This window comes from Hydra vulgaris, chromosome 13, assembly GCF_038396675.1.
Source record: "Hydra vulgaris chromosome 13, alternate assembly HydraT2T_AEP".
Classification (NCBI taxonomy): domain Eukaryota; kingdom Metazoa; phylum Cnidaria; class Hydrozoa; order Anthoathecata; family Hydridae; genus Hydra; species Hydra vulgaris.
In genome coordinates this window covers 44,391,044-44,413,689 of record NC_088932.1, presented here as the reverse complement: position 1 = coordinate 44,413,689, position 22,646 = coordinate 44,391,044, and the positions used below count along the sequence as shown (strand labels likewise).

Sequence of the window (22,646 nt, the reverse complement as noted above, 5' to 3'; positions counted from 1 at the left end):
TCTATTGAAAGTGCTGCAAATACACCATTTGAAGACGAAAATCCCCTACGCTGCCAAGTGCTATCACATGATACACCAACATCAAGAATCTCATTAATGTCTCGACATTGTAGTCTTATATTAGATACAGCATCACTCATTGTTTCCTGTGCAACTTTGGTTTTGGCATGTACATAAGGGTTGTAAACCATTCATACACATATACTGTTCAATTGTTTATATTAAAGTTTCCTTTTTTATTAATTAACATAGAAGTGTAAAAGTCATTTTAATATTTGCACTTTAAACAAATAATAGAAAGTTCACATGCAAGCCCTGTGTTTTTGCTTTTGTTTTCAATGATTGCTAAAGTTGTTTGGAAACAAGTTGGACAACTCAAAACGCTAATAACATCAGGCAAAATCGAACAATCAATAATTTTATATCCTGTTAGAACTTTGTTTTAAGTATTGGTATATTTTTTTGATGCTGAGCTAATGACTGGCTCAACTTTGCATAAAGAAGAGCTTGGCATATCAAAGATGTCAGTTTGACTATTTACAGGTAGTTCGATATTTACACTTAAAGAAGGAAAATTTACATTATTTACACTCACACTGTTACGTAACACTTTTCTATTAAAAATCTCCTTTCATTTGCCTGCTCGCTTAATTCTTACTTTAATTCGATCAGCTTTAACCATGTTTGAAAACTAAAAAGTATACAATTTCTGGCATAAAAATGCGACAAAACATGAGCTACAAATCAACAAAAACAAACTTAGTCTTGATATACCAAAAGTAAATTGTTAACAAGTCTAACAAGAAGTCAAAAATGCTTTTAACTTGTGAAATCAATACGTTGTTTTGGTTTACAAGTAATTTTTCTAGGGGTACCAAATTTTCTCTTTTTTGTACCTAACTCTCAAAAGTTTTGGTATTTATTAATATTTTTAGATAAAACCATTATGATTTCTGAAACCCCATATATTTAATTGTCTTAATCGATTTTTTTTTTTGTTTTTGTTTTTTTAATTTATGGGGAGTATACCCCTAAATAGACTTGAATCTCTCTTTGTACATTTTACATTCTGTAAGCTTAGTTAATTGACAGACAAGCTCTCAAATTCATTTATCAGGATTTGAACCGATTTTGACAAATGACAAAAGTTTGAGAGCAAACTCCAAACTATTGAAACTGAATATTAATGCGCTAAAATATGCATTTGTCGCTTGCAACTAAAACCACATTTAAAGTTGCGTGGAGCTTGTAAATAGTAATACTAACCTTCTAAAAACAATTTTTGATATATCATCAAATATTATATGGTATGCAAACTATAAATCACAAAGTAACGATATTGACTAGAATTTTTTTTTACTGTGATCTATTGATTGTAAAAAAAATGACAAGTTATTTGTGAATAATACCCCTACCCTATTAAACTAGGATAAAATTTTTCAAGATATGCTCAATTTCATCCCCAAAAAAAAACTTTGTGTAAAAGTTATGATCATTCAAAGTAATTTTATGGGGTGAATGAGAGGAATTTTATACTTTCCTTGGTCATAAATCTTAAAATAAAGAAAGATTTTGGAAAAAAGTTGAAATGAGTCAGTGTATTTTGATTAAATATAAAATAGAACCTAAAAAAACTTCCATAAACTTTGTTTTGGAAGACATTATTCATAGAAGTGATAAGTTGGAGTCAGCATGGTGGTAGCTCCAACTAGCTCAACATTTTGTCATAATAATTAAACATCAGTATCAACATACTGACAATATGAGCATGTCACATGCCTCTTAGTTACCTATTTTGAACAAAGTTTTTAAAGACTCGTTAAGAATTTTCTTATGATAAACAAAAAAAGTTTTTTTGGAGATCCGTTGAGAGGTTTTTAGAGCGTATTTCTGTGCACCTTGAAATATTTAATTTATACAAATATACGAATTTCTACATTAATTATGTTAATTACCACAAGAAAAATCATTTGTTCACTTACATTTTTTTATACACTAAACTTAAAACCAATCAAAAAAGTTGTCGTTTTATATTTTATTATTTATGTTATACAGGGATTTTGTATTTATTTTACTGTACAGTATTGCCACACTTTTTTCATTTTATATATTATCTCTTTATTATATTATATTATCTCTTTGAATTTTTAGTACTTAAAAACACCATGATAATAATACAAAAAAAAATTAATGTAACCGTTCCTCAAAATTTGTTTAATATTTTTTTAATGCATTATTTTCAAAAAGTCATTTTGAAGTAATTTTATTTTACCAATTAATTGCTGCTATCATTCTAGCCATGTTTGGACAGGTTTTTTTAGGGCTGATATTCATTGTAAAAAACATACATAATTAATTTAAATCAATTCTGGTTGCAGATGCTAGCTAAAGTTGACTTCGAAACTAAACCATTGAATATATTTTTATCCCGCAACATGTGTCAACTAAACAACTTCTTTTTTATTACTACCGTATGGCAATAGAGTTCGGAGAAGTAAAAGTTTATTTTGTAAGCAGTTTAAAGAAACAACTTGAGAGGCGTTTTTAATATTTGTATATTGATTAGCGAAAGAGCCAATTAATTAATTCTAAAAAAAACTCAGCTAGCAGGGAATCAAAGTAAACAAATACAAATAAGTAAAACACAAGAACACTTTAAATTTGGACAGCACCTAAAATTATTTATTTTTTGAAACCCTCTATTCTCTGCCCTAATTAAAGTAAATAAGTATAAAATTTAGTGATGACATAGCCAATGGTAATGAGTGATTGATTAAAATTTGTCTGTCATCCATAGTGAAGAGTTTAATTTAAAATGTCTTTAGAATTCAATTGTCTAAAAAATAAAGCTACTATAACAATATGCTATAAGAGTTTAAAGCCACAAAAATATTCAACTTCTGTTAATTTGACATTGACACTAAAAATATCATCTGTTTATGATGTTGATTAAAGTTTAGAATTTCATAAACCTATAACAAAAAAAAAGGTTTCTAAAGAAAAATTATTTCAAGTGCTCTTCGTCTTCGCTTTGGTATAATACTTAGTTTTTTACATTTATTTATCTTCAGAAAAATTATTTCAAAAAACTTTGATTTTGAGAAACATGTCAGAAAAACTTTTTTATAAACTTTTTCAATAAATAAATAGCAAATTTGCTAAAACGTTTCGACTCTGTTACAATAGATTACATTTATAATACTTGCATAGAAATTATAACCATAATTATAAAGACAGTTTCGTTCACTAATTCAAGTGCTCTGTGATAAGACCGTTGGACTTCTTGGGGTACCAAAATAAAATTAAAAAAAATAAAAAGACGTCGAAAAACAAGTTTGAATGACTAAAAGTGCCACTTAATTATATACAAACGGTTTTAAGCTTAATCACATACGGTAATTATGCTTAAACATCATTATACAAAGAAGCGTTTTGAAGAAAAGTTTATTTATTGACTTTTTATTTGAAAGTTTATTTCTTGTTTATTTTTATTTGAAAGTTTTTATATGAATTTCCTGTTTATTTATATATGAAAGTTTATTTCTTGATGAAGGAATATATATAAATACATAAAACATATATATATATATATATATATATATATGTATATATATATATATACATATATATACATAAAACATGTAAGCATTTATAACCTCACGTAACTTTTACAGATCTTAAAAATACTCCATATAAATTTCCAAACAAGTTTTCACAAGTTTTAAAGCTAAGGAATCAAAGAGGAGCTTTGCGTATGAATCAAAGCATGGTTTCACGTGATTGCAGCAAAGAGTTGTAATTGGAAAAGCAACTTAAAATGGTTAACTATTACAAAGGCGCAACATGAGATTTGACTGTATGATCATAATTTTTATCAGAACACCAACAAGGTTTTAATTATACTTGTTCATTAAAGCAAGCACTACACTGACAATAGCGAGTTTAGTGACATCTTTAACAGGTTTTTTTTTAAATTTAACTCTAAAGTTTTATTTATTACTCTGTTAAATAATCACATTAATCAACTTAAGTATGATATACAAAAACATATTTAAATTATACGTTTTGATGTATATTTACCATGCATAAAAAGCGTTTGCTAAAGTTAACAAATCAAGAGAAGAAAAATAAATTTCAAATCAAATAATTTCAAATCAAAATCAAATCAAAATAATTTCAAATCAAAAAATTTCAAATCAAATAAATAAAAATCAAATCAAGAGAAGAAAAATAAATTTTGAAAAAACATTTTTGCATTTAAAAAATAAAAATGTGCGGAGGCATGTCTCTTCAAAATGGTCACTAAAATAAACTCATTTGTCTATTTTATAACGCACTATTTTAAGTTTACCTTTTTTTAATTATTCATATAAATATCTTTTTTTTGAATTGAAAACAGTGTATACCAAGTGATTTTTAAATAACCATTAAATTTATGAATATAATCGTTTAAAAAACATTTCACATAATTTGCATAATTAATGTTTATAAAATAAAATTGATAAATTCAAAAGTTTTAAAAAAGCAGTTTCTTTAATAATAAAAGTCACGTAATTATGAAAAAAAAAAAATATTCAAAATCTGGTGTAATGCTTCTTTTACTTCTTTATATAAAAAGTTCAAAAGCTCGTAAGTTGCTTTCATAATATTAGATTTATTAACAAAGACATGAGTACGTTTCAGAAGTGAATCCAAGCTTTTTATTAGCTGAGTGTATTAAATTCTAAGTTAGTTTTCAACTAAATTTTTGAATGTCTATATTTATTTCATATTTGAGATGTTTGCATGAAAATGACGAGTAAGAGATTTTTCTTTTCCTTTTTTGTTTTAAAAAACAAGTTATTAAAATAAGACCAAAAGATAACTGAAGTGCCACTAAAATAGCATTTGGTGTTCAAGTTTAAAACCATATAAAATTCAGTATCACTTTTAACATTTAATGATATTAACATTTTTTAAAAACTTTTACATTAATTTTAGGGGGCAAAACCCTGCATAAATAATTGTGCACGACCCCGCACCTAATAGTTTTTTAAATACCCGAATTAAGTTTCACCTATTCAAAAATGATAAAATTTGTATAATAGGAATACAAACTCCCATTAAATACTAAAAATCATGAACCTAGTCTAGGTTAAAATATATATGTACATAAATGTATATGTACATATATATACGCACACACATCTATAAATATATATATAAATATATATATATATATATATATATATATATATATATATATATATATATATATATATATATATATATATATATATATATATATATATATATATATATATATATATATATATATATGTATATATATATATGTATAGATATATTTATATATGTATACATATATAAATTTATATACATATATATGTATATATTTATATATATTTGTATATATATTTATATATGTATACATATATATATATATATATATATATATATATATATATATATATATATATATATATATATATATATATATATATAATATATATATATATATATATATATATATATATATATATAATGCATATACTAAAATATATATGTGCTTAAATATATATGTACATATATATGCGCGCACACACACATGTATATGTATATATATATTTATTTATTTATAGCACTTTTTTGTTTGGAGTAAATTTATTAAACACAAAAGACAATTTATGAAAAAAAAAAAAAAAAAAGAAAAGAAAACAAATTCGTTTTTTAACACTGCTTTTATGACGAAATTAACTTATACTTTTATAATAAACAGTTATCTAATTAAATTAAGAAACTTCTCCAATTGTTGATATTTTGACAAACTTTGACACTGTTATTTACTGCGTTATTAATAAAAATAAAAAGCTACGCCTAGGATACTGCTGTAAATATCAAAACATCATAATCAAAAAAATAACAAATTGATGTAGTTGAATCTGCTTATAGTAATCAACTGTTTAAAAATAGATTTATAGATCTAGAAGAGTTATCTGATATTTTTAAAGAAGTCACTTTTCTAATGTGCCACAAAGGAAACTTCCTTATGTTTTCTGAAAACTTAAAAGATCAATATAAATTTTTTAGCTTTAAAATGCTCAGCGTGTATTTTTCTTAAAATCTTTTTATTTCAAAAAAACAAGTTGTTAGCAGGGGTATAATATAAATAAGCTAGCTGTTTACGCAATGCGATTGTTGAATGATCGTCTTGTGGGACTTAAAAAATCCCCTTTATATATGAAAATTCCTCTGCCAACGACTAGAAACAATTATGACAAGCTTCACTAAAATTGTGAAAAAATGCAGCTATAGAAACAACGTGTCATGCCGCTGCAGAAATTAAACACAGTTTAAACACTGTTATTGATAATACTTGTGTTTGATGAAATGGGATATAACAACGGCGAGGTTTTTCATCCTCTAATGGCGTAATAACTGCAATATCTATTGATAATGGAAAAGTTTTGGATGTAGAACCAAAGAGTAGAGTTTGAAAACTTGTGTTTTAATGTAACTAAAAAAGAAAAGTAAACCGTTACGTTTTGCTGAATGAAGAAACGTACATAAATGTGCAAATGACTGCCATGGGTCTCCTGAGAGTATGAAGCCAGTTGGTATGAAAATAAAACTTAAGCGTTTTATAACAGAACGCAAGCTTTATGATGTAAACTGTTTAGGTGGAGGGAGCAGTAAGAGCTATTTTAATGTTAGTGATATCTACCCTAATATAGAATTAAAAAAAATTTAATCGTGTTGAAAATTATCAAAAACTTCTTGGTACACAACAACAAAATCTGAAAATAAACAAATAGCTGGGTGTTTGAAGCAAATTAATTAATGCCCCAATTGAATCGTTGCAAAGTAATTTTGGTGTTGCAAATAGAACTAATGTAGGGGATTTAGTTTCTATGTAAGCGGGTACCCTGGCATACCGTTACCATGTTGCATCAAGCAAGAAGAATAATCTGCATTTTTAACATTGTTTAGTAGGAGCTAAGAGTTGATAAATATACTTCAAATAATGGCAATCGCATAGATACTTATAAATCTGTACCAATTTTACTAAAAGATAGTGTTTATAAAATCAAACCAACCTAAAAAAAAACACAACGCCGACAAAAAGTTGGAAAAGTGCTTATTTGGATGGTAAGACACAAAATGCTAATGAAAGTTGTAATGGTACAATCGGGGAGCGTTTACCTAAAACAAAGTTTATATCATTCAGCCTACTTATATTTGGAGTATATAATGCAGTGGCTAATTTTATTATCGATAGAAAGGCCTCAATTTTAGTCGATGAATCTCAAACAATGGTTCCAGGAGCATATACTCTTTAAGCTTCTAAAAACTTGAACTATAAACGACTGTCACGTAGCAAAAACAGAAATTCTGATAAAAACAAGTTGCGACGAAAAATTATTTGTGGAAAAAACACAACGAGAATGATAAGAAAAATAGGAGAAGTTGTATGAAGTAGGAAGCTTTTAGTTCTTTTTATTAGATTTTTTAACTATAGAATGTTTGTAAAATGAACTTAACTTGTTTTAAAGTTATATTTGCTAATTTTATTTTTCATTTTGCGTTTTCTCAAAGTAGTCTTTTTTCACACGTCGGTCATTCTATCTCAAGAATCGTTTTAGCAATTTTGATAAAATTTTAAGAAGTTAATTTTCTAGAAATGGTTTGCAACTAGAACTAGTAAGTCTTGTCACAAGCAGAACATTTTTAGCCCTAAATGCCCAAGAGAAAAGTAGTGATTGATTGTATTAGAAAAAGTGTTAGTGTAAACGTTATTCTATATTGAACAGATGTTCAGTGTTTTTGAAGGTAGTTATGAGAATAAAGTGGGAACAGTAGTAAGACGGATCTTATTACTTATATTAATTTTAAATCATAATTCTTCTATTTAATTTATCAATTAACTAGAGTTGTTTGTGCTATGTTTAATTTGCATTTACTTTTGTATGGCTTAATGCAATTCTTCGTTTTTTATGTATATTACATATAACTTTTGTATATTTTAGTACAAATATCCATTTTAGCTTTAATTTAGTTCCTACGGTTATTCGTAATACGTTTCGTTTTATATTTAGTTTCTACTTAGTTAAATTGATACGCTTAAAAGTGGTAGTATTGATATGGTTAGATAAAGATATTCGTGTTATGTTTAATTTCCACTTAGTTTCATATGGTTTAATGAGATTCTTCGTTTTTTATTTATGTTATAAACAAACTTTGTATATTCAAATACAAATATATGATGTGATTTTTAACTTAGTTTAATTTATGCTATTATTAGTAAAACCTTTCATATTTAGTTTCTACTTAGTTCAATTTATATGGTTTATTTAAGTCGCTCGCTTTATATTCAGTTTATATGGAAATTAATATAGACGTTTTAGCATAAACATTATTTTAGCATTTAGTTTAAATTTAGTTTAAGTTAATACGGTATATTATAGATATTCGTTACATGTTCAATTTGTTTTATTCCAGTTATACGGTTTAGTGATGTAAGTCGTTTTATTTTTAGTTTATACTTATTTGAATTACATACGATTATTTGAAATTATTCGTTTTAACTTTTGTTTTTACTTAAATTGCGTTTATACGGTGTGGTGCAGGTGTACAGCTGCTCGTTTAACATTTAGCTTATATATAATTAAGTTTAATTAACACGGTTCATTGGAGATACTCGTTTTACATTTAATTTACTTTATATGGTTTAGTAAAACTGTTTGTTTTTATGTTTGACCTTTATTTAGTTTTGATTAGCTTTTACAGTGCAGTCCAATTCTCATAGTCTGAAAATAGTTTTTTTTTTAATTTGAACGCTTAAGACCCGTAGTAAACTTGATACATGGGAAGATTTGGTATAACAATTTCAACTCAAAACTTCCCACTGACAAGAAAAAATCAACAGAGTTTTTTCATGTGTTTACGTAAAAATTTGCATTACCAAATGATAAATTAGATAGCAAGAAAAACCTAACGTAGTTTAAATGTTAAAACCATAACAATTATGATTACCATCGTTATGGTAAGAATAATGTAATAAATTAATAAATTAATTAGCATAATATTACAAAATTACTCAATTAAATATATAAAGCGCAACAACAGCAGTGTTATACCGGTTTTTGCATCTATATAAAATAAGCATGACATCCATTTAAAACAATCATAACATTCATTTAAAACAACCATGACATTCATTTAAAGCATCGTGACAATCAATTAAAACAATCGTGATTTTCAATTAAAATATTTAACGCATGCGCAATTTCAACATTCTTTATTATTCAAAAAAAAAGGTTTAGTTTTGATATATGTTTTTATTTTATTTATTCAATTTTTTAAAATTATTTAAAATTTTCTTTTATTGAAGATATAATAATTATTTTCCAATTACTGCCGAGGTATGTCATCTGACTTAAGACACGCAGACGACACTAATTTATTTTATGCATCCTCATCAGTTACAGAACTTTATGAAACTACAAATACTGAACTTGAAAAAATAAACAGTTGGTTAAAATCTAACAAATTATTGCTAAACACCAAAAAAACCAAATACATTCTTTTTCATTCTAATCTTATAAAAAGACCTCCCGATTTACCTTCACTAAATATAGATATTAAAGAAATAGAGAGAACCCAAGTAACTAAATTTCTAGGGATACTTATTGTTGAGAGCATCTTATAGAAATCACATAATATCAAAAAATATTGCTATCCTTTACAAAGTAAGTTCTATACTGTCTCCTGATGATTTAAAGTTCCGATACTTCTCGTTCATACAAAACTACTACATATACGCTAATGTTGCAAGGGCGAGTACTCATAAATCCGAACTAACCACACTGTATCAAAACTAAAAACATGCTGCAAGAAGAGTTTTTTAAAAGGATAGACTCTCGCATGCTGAGTCACTTTTAAAAAATTTGAAAGCATTAATTGTATATCAAATCAATATATTTCGAAATTTTTATTTATGCTCAAATATAAACTTAGACTTGTTCCTTCTCACTTTTCAAAATATTTACTCCGAAATAGCAAAAAAAGATACCATACCAGAGGAACGAGAAACTTCGACGTACCTTTTAAAATAACTTATCTATTGCGCTTTTCCATTTCGTACCGTGGTTCTTGTCTATAAAACAAATTAATATCCAAAAATACTTAACTGGAAAAATCGAATAACTTAAATACTCTGAAAATGTTATTAAAAGACTCATTTTAAACACCAACAACTTTATGAATTTTTATTAACCTTAAAACATTTAAAACTATGTATAAAACCAACTTTGTTTCAAAACCAATGTAAACTCTAATAACTCTAAAAACTCCAAATAACTCAAAAACAAAAAAAAAAAAAAAAAAAAAACAAAACAAAAAAAAAAAAAAAATTGGCTAATTTATCAACCCGGGAACGCACAGTGTATTGCTTCTTACAAGCTAGGTGGACAAAAATATTTTGTTTTGTAATTTCATTCCTAAGAATGCAGTTAACAATATTTTGGTGTTTTATTGATTAGTTATGCAGTAGGGTAGCCTGGGGGAGGCAGGAGGGCAATTACCCCGCGCGTTTAAGCTTAAAGGAGCGCCAAAAAGTCAATTTTACCATAAAAAGTATTTTTTGTTTTTTAAATTTAATTGTAAAAAAGTCGATATTTTAATAACTTTTATGTTTTTAAAAGTTTTTGTCTTGAAAAAGGTAATTAAGTAATAAAAATAAATACTAAATTTCAACACATAAATAATGCAATAAATTTTGCCTAAAATAAAAATATACTCACTACAAATATACAAAAAATAAAAATATACTGACTACACTACGTAAATCAAAAAATATTTTTATTAATAATTAATTATCGGATAAATCATTGTTACTTTCAGTACCCGATAAATCGGACTCTAAATAATCTTCATCGTCACACATAATTCTATTTTCAACATGCTGTGGTGGTATTATAGGTGGAATAATTAAATTCAAAACATTCAACAGTAGTTTACCAGTTTTCTTACTTGACAATTCTCTGTGTGAGTCGATGACAGTATCTGATGTTACCAAAAGCATATTGAGCAAATCTATATTTGTGCAAATACGTGAATTTTTCTTGTATGGTGTTTGCGGAATTGACGAAAATCTTTATTGCGGGCTTCTTGAGACTCTTCCGACAGTTGTCCTACTGGAAGAACGCATTTTTTTATAACTTCCGTGCTATGTACAAGTATTTTGTGCACAGTAACAGGCATATAGTACCACGAATGACGATTAAAATAAAGAGTATTGGCTTCCGAAAAAAGCTTTTCAAAATCATAATAGTTAGTATCATTAAAAGAGGAAAGTGTTCTTAATAAAATGCTGAAACTTTTAATGAGATTGATGTCTAAACCCGTAATCTTGCCACTGAACTCTGGCTTCATAAAAAACCTGCGAGCTGTGTTCCCATCATTTGTATTCCCAAAGCCAGGTTTTTGTTTATCTACAATAAGGCCCATATGCTTTTTAAATTTTTGTTTGATATCTTCTGAAAGTTTTTGGACACTAGATTTATCTTCATCGCTTCTAACTTGCCATTTTTTTATATCTAAATGATAACTAATGTGTAGCATGTACTCAAAAAAACGAATCTACGCATGCAAAGTACACAGACCAAAATCATAATGTTCTTTTTTAATAACTAAGTCTTTTTCATTTCATCATTTCATTATTTTAGGAGTCGCACCACATATGTAACATTTTTGTTGGGAACTTGTGTCAGTCAAGGCATTGCAAACTTTTCCATCTATCATTGATAGTTTTAGGTCGTGTTTAACAGTAATTTGAGATTCGTTGAGTCTTATAGATGTTAGAACAAGATGAGAAACTTCTTTTAAAACTTAGTTAGTTTCTGTTGTAGTTAAAAGATTTGTTTCTTTTGAAAAAATAAACTTAACTGGTCGGCAATAAAGCGCGGATGAAGGTCGTGGATTTTGCCAAATAATATTTTGACCGTCACTCAGTCTCAACGGAACAAATAAAAATACTAACAGAAACTCATCAGTAGCATCAGGGTTTTTAAATCTCTGGATAACATAATGAATAACATAACTTTTTTGACTTGCATAGACTAAAATGATGGAAATAATATATGCTCTATCTTTAAAGACCTCTTTTTTGTCTGTTTATAAGAATGACTTGTACATTTAGAGTCAATGTAATAAGCTAATGCCTCGTCACGATTTATCTGCCTGCCACCACAAATAAAGTCTTTTGATTTAATTTTTTCTGATGATTCCAGAATTTTTCTGATTAAAGTAGCTTGGTTTCTGCGCCCCAACGTGCAGCATGCTACTTCAGCAGCTGTGGTCAACTCAGTTGCACTTTGCAATTTTACTAAGTTTTCAATCCATCGTGTTTTGGTTTTAAAGGACGAGTCTAAAAAAGTTCTTTTTTGGTCGTCCTTGAATTTCTCAAGATGAAGAAAAATTACATTGCTGGTATATACTTACTTTAAATTCTACATTTGCCCCCTCTAACCAAATTTTATTTTTGTTTAAAAAACGGTCCATCATCATATGTGCTGCAGACCATTTTATTGCGAATTTTGAAGGCATACATGAAATTTTTATCTGCAAAAACATCTCAGAATCTCTAGTCACATCAGTTGCATCAGTAACACAAAATCTTTGCAAAATAAAGTCCAATAAACGAGAATTTCTTTCTTCTTGATTATGTCTTCGCCATTCTTCAAACAACTCTATTTTTAAAATGAGTGCAAATGATCTAAATGAAATTTAATAACAAAAAATTGTGGATTAATATGGTGAAAATTATTTTTTTGTTGTACACCTTAGGACTTTAGCTATACACTGTTAACAAATTAGCTTGGATACTTGTCGGTACAAAAAGTTGTATAAATTTAAAAATTAAAAACCAAAAAGTATTTTACAATTTTAACCCAGTTTTGTAAACCATATTTTAACACATATTGCTTAACTTTTAAATAAAGTATTTAATATAGTTAAATAGTACTTACCCTCAAAAGTAAAATACATTGCTTCATTAAAATGATTGCTTTCTTTAATTCTTGTTAAATGTTAATGTAACCATTGTAAATTTTTAATTAATTTTTTTCAAAAATGAAATTACATTTTAACAACTACTTAATTGCTTATAACTCATTAATCTGGAATATTTTTCATAATTAACACCGCAAGTTATTACTAATGTAGGACTGTTATTGTGAAAATATGATCAATTAGTCGATTTCTTGATATAACTTTTGTCCACCTAGCTTGTAAAAAGCGATACACTGTGGAACGGCTTATATTTATGACTATTGAACTAAAATTAAAAAAGTTAAAAACTTCTTTTTTGTCTACATTCTTTTTTTTTTTGCAGAATGTATTTTTATTTTCATTTTGTCGAAACTAATGACATAATTTTTTAAATATAAACTTATTTTAAATTGAAGTATCCAAAAGTATTATTAACGCATAGCGGCTTCTTAATGACAAAAATCATCGGCAAGTTTTCGCGTTCTTTGAAGTAATTTCTCATACTTTACAGCTTTATTTTATATATCTTTGTATAACGTAACTTTGAAATTTTTTTTTAATTTTCCTTACTCTGTAAAGATTCTATTATATATTACGAGTTTGTAAAGATTAAAAAACGAAAAAATTAAATTACCAGTCAGTGTTATATTTCGATAAGTTAACATTAGGAATAGATAAGCATGCCTCAGGCATTCTTGTAAATAGTTCATTTCTTCCTGTTGGGGCCGTATTTCTTCGCACATTATTCTTAAGATAAAAAAAATCTCTTCACACGGATTCAAGAATAAGGTGAATATTGTGGCAAATATTTTATTTAAATGTTCTGAGCCCTTAACTCAACATTATGATGGATTGTAGCATTATCCATCACTAGGGTAAATTCTTCATCTGTCTCCTAAACTCGTACAACTTTATCAATATATTCTTGAGGCAAAACTGGGCAAGAAGAAGAGTAACACCAAACTCGATAGATCGAGTTTGGTGTTACTCTTCTTCTTGCCCACGAATGACTGCAAAACATATGTAAATTAAATGGACTTTCGTCAATAAAAACAATATTTCAATAGCAATGAATAGGCGGGACTGAAGTATACCACCTAATATGTTCAATTCGAAGATTTTTTACATCATTGTTGTTTCTTTTTTCGTAAATTTGTCAAGTAAATTTATATGTGTATCCAAGATTGGTCACTCATCTTCAGACAGTTGTAATCAATACATTTACATTTAAAGCATTTTTAATTTCAAATATAGTTGTCGCTGTATTATTGTATATAAGCTCTTCAGTTCATCATCTAATCTCTTCATTATAAATAACGTGATGAGCGCCATTTCTAGAATCAAGAAGTGTCAAATTCATTCAATTGTACCTTCTAAAAATTGATTGTATTGTGTTTTAATTAACTCCTGTCAACGATGAAGTTTCATATTGAGTTTTTTCTTGACCAACGAATAGATTTGCAATAAGATCTTGCATATTTTGGGAAGCGGAATTTCGCGGCATGAAGATTCAGATTGAGTTTTTCGCGGCAATGAAGTTTTAGATTTTTAGTTTTAGAAATTTTTCTTTGATCAACAACCATTCTTAAAACAAATTTTCGCGTACTTTGGCAAACAGAATTTTGCTGCATGTTTTAATGAAAATCTAAGATGCAAATGCGCTATATGCTTTAATAGGAAATCAAGGTTGTTTTAATTATCATCATTGATGTTTTAATTATACGTCATGGTTGTTTTGCCAATACAGTATGTGTATAAAAAATACGCACGGGTTTTGCATCCATCTAAAACAAACATGAAATCCATTTTAAATTTGATAAAATTAAAATAAATTAACATAATATTATTAAAAAATAAATTTAAACAAATAAATATATAAATAAAAACTTTTTTTTGAATAATATAGAATGTTGTGGATATAGTTTTGACCCTTACAATGATTCTATACTCTGGTACGTGGCGTTTTAAATGTTTTAATGCTCATACCTAGGAATCCCTGCAGGGGTATCATCCTCAAAACAGGCAAGTAAAATCAACCTCTTCGTTATCAAAGCCTTTTATGCTGCAACATTTGATAGGGCATACTACTGTAAAGCCAAACATCCGTACTCTCTTCCATTTTAAAAGATACGCGCTGATATACTTTTTAAAGAGTTGATAGAACTTTCTGCGTAGTCGGTATGAAACTGAGTCTGAAAAATAATCCCAAACAGCCTAGTAAGTGCTGAATACTTATTTAATACTTATATTAACTAACTTTACCCAAAATTAACTTATGGAAGGTACAATGTATGCGCGAAAGATAATAAATACAAAATAAAAAATGAACTTGCTCCTCACCATATCTTGATTAAACAAAACAAACAAGTTTTGAAATTTGTGATGATGAAGTGGACTGTTCGCGCAACGCAAATGAGCAGATATTTAAATGCATGTAAAAGATTACTGAAAATGTACCACGATGCCCTATGATGCCTGTTGCAGTTAAACGGTGAAAAGCAGAAACAACAGAAAACATACTTTTTGAGTTAAATTTTAAGAGATGTGTACGTGATTAGCAATTGAATTGAATTGAGTGCAAATCAATCGGTAGACAAAAGCCTAAAGTGATTGATTGATGAAAATGATGTGATTAAAGTGTTTGAAGAACGTATGTTAAAGGGTAAATAAAAATTTCTAGAAAATATTCAGCAAAAGTAAGATACTTTTGAAATAGTTGTGAGGGAGGGGAGAATATAAATAATTATATTAATATAAATAAACTACCAAAATTAAATAGGGAAAAACAAAGTAATGATCTTGTTTGTCTCTTAGGTCCCCGATGCACAATGTAAATTAATTTTAGTTTACTGACTGCAAGGTTTGATTTTAGAAATAGTCAATTTAGCTCTAAACGACTTGAAATAGTATTTCTTTTTCGGATTGGTTTTAGCAATGTGCAATAAACAATAGAAAGGCATAAATTCAAACGAACAACCTTATCAGCTAAGCAATAGGGCAACACTAATTAAAAATATACAGCCACATAAATAATAAATTTAGCTGGGTAAATTAGCACATTTAAAAAAAATCTTTTTACTCTAATTATTTTATTATATTAGAATATCAATAATATCCTCGTTCAAAAATGTTTTAGAATTTATTGACAGAAGTTCTAATGTTTCATTTACTTCCGTTCTCGTACCTTCTTTTATCACGTGTTCTTGCTCTTTTCCTTTCTTTTTTTTTTCAGCTCTTTACATAATTTTCTCATCTTGTAAAAAGGCTGCAATGGATACTCTAATTTCATTTTCTTTATCAATTTGTTTGACCGATGTACAGAGTGCCTCAGTTAATAAACCGATTGATTGATTAATCCGACCTTTTACTGCTTTCCTAAGGTTTGAGCTAGGTCTTCTTCTTTTGCTTTTTATTTAGGTAAGATGGGGCTGTTGTCCTTGGTACAATCTCTAGCTACCGAGTTTGTATTACGAGTGCGTTATTGAAAAATTAGGAATAAATAAATGTTTTAAATATTTCGTAATAATAGAAGTATAAATTTGTGAAAAAAGTAATAAGCATCATCTATGTTGCATTTATAAAAAACAAACATTTGCATACAGAATGTAAAATACACCCCAGTCAATGATACACTACTCATGCAGCTAATAATTCAATTATCTTAGCTACCAAAAGAATCAATAAGAACATATCGGTCAGATTTAAAAAAAAAAAATAAAAAAAACAGCTCAACCTATTCTTAAATGTTGAAAAACAGATTAAGTCAGGTTACCTTCATGCAACACAAAATTTTTTGCTTCTGATGAAAAACAGGAAACCTATACTTAAGCTATGAAAATTTATATGGTCAATATACGTTACTAAACAGATGTCTAGTAACGAGTGTTACTAGACATCTGTATAGTAACGTATAGTATGGCAATATACAGAAAAAATCTATTTACTTTCATGCAAAACAAACTCTTCAGCCTCAGATGAAAAATTGGAAACATAAAACTAAAGCTTCAAAAGTTTATATATATATATCAAAAAAAAAAAAAAAATTAAGATAGATGTAGATGTTTAGAAAGAAATCAAGAATATTATGTTGACTCAATTGATTTAATTGCAATAAAAAATGATAAGCCTGAAATAAAAAAAGCTATAAGAATATATAAGGTATATATAAAAAATTAGACGAATGCGATAGACACAATTTCTCACATTAACCTACGTTTTAAAGTCAACAAGTATACCCTTTATATTAATCAACATATCCCCAGTACGTTGACATATCGGCAACAAAGCCCTTTCGCTGACTTCACACAACAGAATCCGATGGACCAGGCAGCAGCAAGGATAAGGCCGAAGCTGGTTACCATAATGGTAGTCAGCACAATGGAGTAGACACTCTGCTTGTCAGTCATCAAATGGTGTTATTACACAACATTTCAGAAAGATAACTAAATGAGTTTATTTATAGGTAGTTAAAAAATGAATTTATTTATAATACTGAAAAAAATCATTAATGTTTGTCAATAATATCAGGACGTTTAAATATATTTATGACATATATGTTATAAACACTTATAAAAATAGTATTCTAATAGGTACTAAATGATGTTTTGTATGGATCAGTTGATCGCCAATCGATTTCCAGTTAGTTAAAACTTTTAATACTTTTTACTTAAAGGTGTTTTTTAAATAAGGGTCATTTCCAATATGATGCCAGTGTTTATTAATAAACTTCATTATTTCTCTTCCAATCGGATCATTTGGAAGCACAATAGGGATTCTGTTAACAAGTTTTTTGTTTGTTTATGTTTTATAGTTGCACTTTTTATCGGGAAGAATCAACGTCATTTGTGTGTTGATAAGAGCCCTGTTGAATTGGTGATTTATTGAGGCTAATGGTTATCCTTTAACAATTAATGTTCTAACCAGGGTTTTTACCTCTAAAATTAGGTTTTTTTTATTAGATTTTATTCAATTTAGTCACAGAGTCTGACAATACATTATACCAATTTTTTTATGTCTAGGATGGTTTGAGTAAAAATTAAGTAGAGACAGTGTGTCAGTTGGTTTTATATACAATTTTTGAAAAAATGGTGTTGTCAATATTTTTTCTAGAATGATATTAATGAAGTTAATTAATATAGATGAGGTAATAAAGGTAAACTTTACTTTTTCGTGGAGCTCGTTCATAAACTTCTTTAGATTTTCCAGTTCATTTGCTGCTCCGTTAAAAACAAGGAAAACATCATCAATAAACCTTTCATAAACTATTATACTTTCAGAATACTTTAAGCAAATCTGTTTATCTATTTCTCCCATAAATATATTTGCATATAGAGGGGCTATTCTTGTCCCCATTGAGGTTCCAAACTTCCGGCGAAAGATGCGTTTACCAAACATAAAGGAACTATTAGTTATTATTAAATCTAGTAGTCTACTAAAATAGACTGTAGGAATAATAGGTGGGAGGTGCTTTGACAACCTAATGCAATGCAGTTTAGTATGCATCAAATTTGTTGGAAAGGGATCTTAAACTAGGAATTTAAGATTCCTTTCCAACAGGTTCAACTCCTCATTTTTTAATAAGTGCTTAGATAAATTTGGAATGAACTTTTCACGCATTTTTCTTTTATTTTACTTGATTGCAATGTTAAGTTGTCTTTTGTATCTATAGTCAAGTTTACCATACCAATGAGGCATAAACATCTTTTTGTTTGACAACATAAAGTTATAAAAAGATTTCTCGCTCAAGGTGTACAGCTTTTTGGTGTCAGTTTGGCTAACACTTAACAGCTGAAAAACCAATAAATTAACTTAAATAGCTCTAACCGCTTTTAGCTATTCTCGAAGACCTTTCGTATTTGTCAGGGTATGCAACTATAAAGTTAAGTGCAAACACAGATGGGATAATTTATTAAAAAAAAAAAAAAAAAAAAAGAGTGTTCCTCATCTCCCCTTGTTATGATAGTAAATAGGGCGTTTGTTGGGCTCAAGAGCCCAAACAAATAATTTTTTTATAGAATGTTCGCACCTAGAGCAAGTAAGTCTAGTCACTAGTGGAACATATTTAGCCGTGAACGCTTTGAGAAAGAAAAATTGATTGAACTTGAAAAAGTGTTAGTGCATCAGTTATATTATTTTGAATAGATGTTCAGAGTTTTAGCAAGTAATTAAGTGAATAAAATGGAAATGGTATTCTAATGGTATGGAACATATGATATAGTCGTCTTACTGCTTAATAATTTAACTAGTGTAGCTTTTAACTTAGTTTAATTTAGGCGGTTATTAGTAAAATAATTCGTAACATATTTAGTTTCTACATAGTTTAGTTTACACAGTATATTTAAGTTACTTAATTGATATTAGATTTAAAGGTAAATTAATAAATGCATTTTAGAATAGTTATTGTTTTAGCATTTTGTTTAAATTTAGTTCAAGTTAATACGGCATATTATAGATATTCGTTTTATATTAAATTTATTTGAATCCAGTTATACAGTTTAGAAATGTTATTTGTTTTGTTTTAAGTTTATATTTATTAGAGTTATATACGGTTTATTGAATTTATTAGTTTTAGTTTTTGTTTATTAGAGTTATTAGAGCTTTCAGCTCTAAATTTCTAAGTAGCATAATTACACAACCAATTTTTAATTTTAATTAATGAAGCAGTATACCTGAAGGAATTAAGCTGTTGCAAAACTCAACAAGAAAGTTATTTCTTTCATTAATATCATAATTATCAATTTATTCAGAACTTAATCAAATTTTATCCACACCCGGCAGACATTCAAGCACTTCTTCATTAATTGATAATGAGTCAACATTAGTTGGTGTTAAAATCACGCGTTTTTAAAAATTATATTGATCAGCATCTCCGAAAATTTTTCAACAACATTTCAACAATTGATTCATTTGCTCTAATAATGCATTAATTTCATATTCCAATGCATCCTTTAAAAGGATCCTCCTCTTTGACAGGTATAGTTCTATTCTCAAGTTTTAGTAGCCATTGGGAAAATTCCAGAGATGCAAAGGATTATCAGGTTCACAAAAGGTCAAAATAATTGAAAACAACTGTTTAATTTGCTTTGGCATACGTGTTAAAACCGCCTCAGAAAGAGTATTTTTCCTCTCAGTGTCATCTTGCAATAAACCTCTCAAAACAGATACTTCACGATATGTTTTATAGACAATACGATTAACAGTACGCACATCCTCACAAGATGTTACACCTTTTGCTTGCAAAAGTAACAGTCTAAGAAAAAACAATGCTCTAGTTGGATTAACTTTATACATTTTTACTATAACCTTTTTACCACCCCTTTGTCTAACCTTCCATTTACAATGTTTATCATCAAATATAAAGTGATAAGGAATGTCTACATACGAATAGCAATGTGCTCTTTAATTTTCAGTATTTAACTTAAACCATGCCGTTAGGTGCGTATCACGTTGAGCTGCACAATCTAAAGCAATTTTTTCTGCTCCTTCTCTAAAATAAACTAATTGATTTTCAGGTAGATGAACTTTTAGGCGTATAATATGTGTTTCATATGACTTATTGGATATTCAAAAATCTAAAAAAGTGTTTACTTCATCATGATTAATTTGTTCATTTATTAAAAAATTGGCACAGTTGTGACCCTTGTGCATATATATTTGTACAAATATTTAACAGCCTTAACAGACATGCAAGCTTCAATAATAATGTGAGCTTGTTAATTCTTTGATAACCATGGATTGACGGTACCACCAAGCGGTTATCTACATTGTTACCTTTAATATTGATAACCAAGCCATTATCACAATGTCTATAGCGTGGATAACTATTATGAACTGTTACTGTGTTAGCATTAAAATCATTAGGATGGTTTTTGCAGCCCACCCCATCTTTCATGCAGGGAGATTTTGGAATAATTATGCGACATGGACCGTGAATCATGCAAGTTTTAACGACTTCATAAAGGTCTCGATTAACAATTGGATCTGAAATTTCTGTAGATATTAAATTATTGATATCATGAGCTGTTTCAAGCTTATCATAATTTGTAAAGTGAAGTAAATCATGAACATGTGGCAAACCACGCCTTTGAAAATCAATAAGCTGAACATGTTTACAACTTTCCCTAATACACCGTGCTTAAAAATTTCATTGAGAAGGTTATTTAATTTGAGTTTAAATACTCGAATAGCCATCTCATTTCTATCATTTGCTGTCTGACCTGGATGTAAATTTTCAGTTATCTCGCGCCATTTTGGATATCAAATGAAATAAATAAAAATATCTGGTTTACCATACTTTTTAATTATAGCCATAGCATCTTCAAAGTTTTCCTTTAAAGCTCTAAGACTTCCTACAAAAGTTGATGGCAAAATTACAATACGCCTAGGTCTAACATTATGATCATTTCCATGATTATTTACCTGTTCGTGTAAGACAATATTCTGCCCGCTTTTAAATTTGTTTCGTTATTTCTGATGAAACCAAGGCGCTGGCCTTTAATTTTAACGTACGCATCAACAGCATATTGCTAGAACAGTTTTTTACCATAAAAGAGTGAAGAAAAAAATTGTCTAACTGAAAGTTTATAATTGTAATACTGAGATAATGTAACATGATTTCTAACCAATGCAGCACATTTAGGGTTGTGAACCAATTGGTTATGGCAACCAGCATCACCCTTCGGAAAAAGTAAAGGATAAACCATAGAATCCAAGTTGGCAGACATACTTGATATAGTTTTAAGAGGATGACCTCTTGGGTAAATAACAACTTTTCTAGAAGCAGGTGGTGCACCATCTTTACCAAAAAATACAACTGCAACTTTATTATGTGAAAGAAGATTATAGCGACGTGTATCATGCCCTTCAAGTAAAGACATTTTTACAACGGACACTGAGCAACCTTCTAGAGCTGTATGACGAATTTCTTCATCTTTCACTTCAGCCATGATTTTAAATGCAAGAGCAGATGGGTTTTCTTTACTAATAATAGTTTGAAATCCAAACATTTATTCACTTAAGCAAAGATTATTACCACGTTGTTGCATTCTAAAGTTTACTGCTGTGTGTGGACCATAGATGTATAGTTGACAATATGTCAGCGGAACATCTTGATTTGGTCTTAAATTACCAATACGATGAAAAACTTGACCACATATTCTAAAACATGGGGGCCCAAGACTCATGGGTTGAACTACATTAGCTTAAAATAAACCAAAAGAAAGACAGGCATAATAATTTCTAACATATTTAAAAAAAATCAGATTGGCATTTCTATCAGCATAGTTTCCTTTAAATAAATCTTCTAAATCTTGTGGAAATAATGAAGGTTGCGGCAAAACTACCTTTCCATTTAGGCAAAATAAAAAATGTGTTTTATCAGAAAATTTCTTGACAAATATAATTTAATTCTCTTAAATAATTATAATCTGGAATAATATTACTTCTTGCTATAAAATGCATTATTTCGTATCTATCTTTCGTAGCAATTCTCGCATTTTATTGGTTATTAAATTCATCTCGCCGAAGCGTATCTCTTTCATTTCTGCGACGATTATTTTCAACTCGCCTAACCAAGCTCTTTTCATTTGGGTTCGAATTAT

At 28.2% G+C, this 22,646-nt stretch overlaps 1 protein-coding gene across 2 annotated transcripts in view; it reads left to right on the top strand.

The window, feature by feature from the left end:
- Positions 1–4,524: 4,524 nt before the first annotated feature.
- The window catches only part of LOC136089327 (uncharacterized), an 86,033-nt gene continuing 67,911 nt past the window's right edge, over positions 4,525–22,646 (top strand). For both annotated transcript variants that reach the window (XM_065815291.1, XM_065815292.1), the window contains exon 1: positions 4,525–4,629. In XM_065815291.1, the coding sequence (XP_065671363.1) occupies positions 4,557–4,629 (73 nt within the window). In that variant the 5' untranslated portion in view covers positions 4,525–4,556. The remainder of the gene's footprint in view (positions 4,630–22,646) is intronic.